The 4913-nt window shown below is 37.4% G+C and overlaps 1 protein-coding gene across 2 annotated transcripts in view; it reads left to right on the forward strand.

Annotated features, from left to right (window-relative positions):
* LRP12 (low density lipoprotein receptor-related protein 12) overlaps positions 1 to 4913 on the forward strand; it is a 96239-nt gene that overhangs the window by 82300 nt on the left and 9026 nt on the right. For both annotated transcript variants that reach the window (XM_011931056.1, XM_011931064.1), the window contains one exon: positions 3669 to 3871. In XM_011931056.1, coding sequence (XP_011786446.1) covers positions 3669 to 3871 — 203 coding nt within the window. The remainder of the gene's footprint in view (positions 1 to 3668; positions 3872 to 4913) is intronic.

Genomic DNA, 4913 nt, shown 5'->3' on the forward strand with positions numbered 1-4913 from the left:
TCAAGCAATTCTCCTGCCTCAGCCTCCCGGGTAGCTGGGATTACAGGTGTGTTAAAACTAAAACTCTAAAATACTTAAAAATTAGTTGAACATCTTTGGGATCTTTGGAAACACCAAGGTATCTTAGAGAGGACACTAAATGCACTAAACATAAAGCAAAAATAAAAAATTAGACTTCATCAAGACTAAAATTAAAAACCATGCCCAATTAATTTTTGAATTTTAGTAGAGACGGGGTTTCACCATGTTGGCCAGGTTGGTCTCAAACTTTTCTGACCTCAGGTGATCCACCCACCTCGGCCTCCCAGAGTGCTGGGATTACAGGCATGCCTCTCCCAGCCTTTGCCTTCATGAATCTTAAATGTTTAGTGGACTAGAAGTTTATTAAGGGATTCCCTAGTTTGAATGGGACTAGACCTCCCATAAACAAGAGCTATAAAGTTTGGATAAAATATTTTAAAACCAACTATTTGAGGGATCTGGAGAGTAATAAGAAACCGGCAAAAACTGAAGAGTATTCCACCCCTGAAAGAAGGAACCACTCTTCATGAGATAGGCTTGTTTCCTACCAGTTCTCTGAAGATTCTTGCCAGTCCGTGCAACGTGGAGTGACTGGAACTCAAGCAGATCACCATAGTCTTGTTAGCTTGAGGTGTCAGGATGCAGTTGAGGCTGCGACAATAACTGGAAATTAATTAATAAGGTAACTCCTGGAAAGGAGAGAACCACAAACTGGAAAGTAACTGCATTTAAATTATTCTCAGATCCTTAGCTGACCCATGAATTGTGTGTGCATAAAGACTCCGAGGAACCCGCTGGAGAGTAACAGTGGGAAGGCTGAAAAGACTTTATGATTTCAGCTGCTGTGCACCACAGCAGAGGCAGCATGTGGAGTTTGAATCCTGTCCATCACAGGCGAGACCCAGTATAGGGCTTCATAAATAAATGCCTTGAGATTTTTAATGAAACTCTGTGTGTCATACTTTACAAGTAAAGACAGTGTCCTTAAACTAAGAATTCTCCCTGAGACTAAGGGCAAAGCAGAAACAAACTCGCTTTAAACAAAGTATAAAAAAACCAAACCTCCTCAAGTTCATGGTCATCAGACTAATTTAACTGTGTGAGAGAACAAAAATTAGTATCTTCTGTGTTCTAGATAAATGTAAGAAAAAAAAAATCTCATTTTCTACTTGAAAACACAAAAATTAATTTATATAAATCTCAGCTATAAATGTAAAAACTAAAACTGAAATACTTAAAAAGTAGTTGAACATCGTTGAGATATTTGGAAACACTAAGATATCTTAGGACACTAAACGCATTAAACATAAAGCGAAAATAATAATAATAAATTAGACTTCATCAAGACTAAAATTTTAAACTTCTCTCATTAAAAGGTTCCATTAAGAAAATGAAAAGACAGAACCATAGACTGGAAGAAAATATTAGCAATACACATATCTAACAAAGGACTTGAATCCTTTTTTTTTTTTTTGAGATAGAGTTTTGTTCTGTCACCCGGGCTGGGGTGCAGTGGTGTGATCTGAGCTCACTACACCCTCCGCCTCCCAGGTTCAAGCAATTCTCCTGCCTCAGCCTCCCCAGTAGCTGGGATTACAAGCCTGTGCCACCATACTCAGCTAATTTTTGTATTTTCAGTAGAGACGGGGTTTCACCATGTTGTTTGGCCAGGCTGGTCTCGAACTCCTGACCTCAAGTGATCTGCCCACCTCAGCCTCCCACGGTGCTGGGATTACAGGCATGAGCTACCATGCCTGGCCAAGAATATAAAAGGGATTTTTATAACTTTTTTTTTTTTTTAATGGGCAAAAGACATGAACAGATTCTTCACAGAAGATATAAAAATGGCCAACAATCACATGAAAAGCTGTTCAGCAAATTTGTCTTCAGAGAAGTGTGCATAAAACCACAATAAGAGATGCCGCCCATCAGTGACTAAAATGAAAAAGACTGACCACACTGACTGTTGGAGAGAAAGAATGTGGATGTAGGTGGATATGACATGTCTTACATAACAGACATGCCCCCAAATAAGCTCATGTTTATAATATGTAGAGTTCTTAAATAAGAAATATTAATGAATAAAGGAGGCAATTTGAAAAGCAAGGCAATTTGGAGTAAAAGAAATAGAAATAACCAGTAAATTGGAAAAGCATTTCAATCTCAGTAAATAAAGACATGCAAAATAGAAGTGATAAATCTCTTTTGTCTACCTAATTGGCAAAACATTTTTAAAAATAGAATATGTCATTTTGCTAAATGTGTGGGATATACGGTACAGACTTGGTAGAATTGTAAGTTCATATAAACATGTTTTGCCGGGGTCTGTTAGATTTCAAGAGGAATTATTCTTCTGACCTAGCAATACTAGTTCTAGAACAGTTTGTCCTAGAGAATTTATTGTTCTGGTGTGTAAGAGAGATATGTACATGTATAAGGAGGTTTTGTTTTGTTTTGAGACGGAGTCTCGCTCTGTCGCCCAGGCTGGCGTGCAGTGGCGCGATCTCGGCTCACTGCAACCTCTGCCTCCCTGGTTCAAGAGATTCTCCTGCCTCAGCCTCCTGAGTAGCTGGCACTACAGGCACACACCACCATGCCTGGCTAATTTTTGTATTTTTGGTAGACATGGGGTTTCACCATGGCCAGGCTGGTCTCAAACTCCTGACTTCGTGATCCGCCCACCTCAGCCTCCCAAAGTTCTAGGTTTACAGGTGTGAGCCACCGTGCCTGGCCAGGAGTTTTTAAAGCATAGTTCATAATAGTGCAAACTTGGAAACAATCAAATTGTCTATCAGCTTTTGTTAGTTATTCAGAATATTTGAAGAAGAAACATTCTGATATAATAATCCTTGGGTAATTAACTTTACTATCACTTAGTTTAAGGCAAAGGCAAGAAGATAAAGTCAGATCTTTTTGCTGAGACATGTTCAGCTATTATAAAACTATGTTTTGGTTTCTCTTTTTTTCATAAGCAATGACTAATTTTCTATGTGCTGTTATTTATTTGATGTTTTTGACCTATACTTATGCCCACATTTTATTAACTACAAGATAGTATTTGGCTATAAAGTGATTTATGTAAAAAAGTATTCCCAAACTCAGGGACTTTTCACCAAAAACACTTTTCATGTGTTCCTTTTTCAGTCTTTTACCTTGCTCAGATTTGTGGTAATTACTCTCCTAAGAATGTCAGCTGCAAACTTTTTATTAAGCAAGTATTAATCTAAGAGAAGGCTGAGTTTCTCTGTGTTTACTTCAGTTCATCAGATTGGGGAGAGGTGATTCTGGTTGGAACACAGAACAATTCAGGATGTTCTGAGTTAGAAGTGGTCTTTCCCAACCATACACACAGAAAAGAAAAAGAAAAGGTGCCACCTGTCACCTGTTTTTTTAACATTATTTTGAAACTGGCATTACTTGTGAAGAAGTATTTTTCTACAATCTGGAGAAGAAATACATATATGAGGAACATAGAATTAGTATTATTATTTGCTAATGATATGGTTATATGCCTGGAAGACCCAGGAGAATCGGTCAGTATATGGAAGCTTACAATAATATCCTCAGTTACATTGTAATATGATTTTTTTTTCCAAAATTGCCTTTTTAATAGACATTTCTGATTTTTTTTTTTTTTTTTTCCCCAGTTTTCAGGATTTTGATATTCAAGGATCCAGAAGGTGCAGTTTGGACTGGTTGACAATAGAAACATACAAGAATATTGAAAGTTACAGAGCTTGTGGTTCCACAATTCCACCTCCGTATATCTCTTCACAAGACCACATCTGGATTAGGTTTCATTCAGATGACAGCGTCTCTAGAAAGGGTTTCAGACTGGCATATTTTTCAGGTATGTTTTTAAATAAGAAAGATTGAACTGAATTTTATGGTGTTAACTGCCCTGTCACTTTGGAGCTAATCTTCTAAATAATGTTCATTTAATTAGGAGTAGGCCCTCAAGGCAGCTGAGATTGAGGATTAGAAGCTAAAGTCAGATGCCCTAAGGCTGGGTCTCCAAAAAATGTTTTGTATAATTCTAACAAAATGATTAACTTCATATACTAAGGTTAATTTTCTTTTTTAAACATCTTAAATACATTTATTCTAAGAATAGCCTTTTATCTCTCAAGTGCTTACTCATACCCAGAAAGTTCAGAATGTATTTTTGTGGCAATTATTGTTTTTATACCCCCAAAGAAAAGACCTAACAGATTTCACCTTCATAGTTTATAGTCTCAGAAGAAAAGACATCTTTTCTTAAACTGTGTCTAAAAAGCATGACCAGATCATACAAATGTGAATAATTCAGAATTAGTCCTCTCTTTTAGATCAAAATGCAAAGATCTTCATGGAATAACAATAAGCATTTAACAAGTTGAATTGTTGAGTAAGCGTGCCAGTACTAATTTGTCATTAGAACCCAATCTGTTAAATCATTCTGTTTATAAAGACACATACACACGTATGTTGATTGCAGCACTGTTCACAATAGCAAAGACATGGAGTCAACCCAAATGCCCATCAGTGATAGACTGAATAAAGAAAATGTTGGTACATATACACCATGGAATACTATGAAGCCATAAAAAGAAACGAGATCATGTCCTTTGCAGGAAGCTGGATGGATGAATGAAACTGGAAGCCATTATCCTCAGCATGTTTTCACTTATAAGTGGGACCTGAACAATGAGAACACATGGACACAGGCCCCACATTTATTGTGGCCTTTTGGGAAGGGCGGGATGGGAGGGAGAGCCTTAGGGAAAAGAGCTAAATGCATACTGGGCTTAATACCTAGGTGATGGGTGCAGCACACCACCATGGCACATGTTTACTCATGTAACAAACCTGCACATCCTGCACATGTACCCTGGAACTTTAAAAAAATACTA

The sequence above is a fragment of the Colobus angolensis genome, unplaced genomic scaffold, assembly GCF_000951035.1.
Source record: "Colobus angolensis palliatus isolate OR3802 unplaced genomic scaffold, Cang.pa_1.0 Scaffold121, whole genome shotgun sequence".
NCBI classification, from domain to species: domain Eukaryota; kingdom Metazoa; phylum Chordata; class Mammalia; order Primates; family Cercopithecidae; genus Colobus; species Colobus angolensis.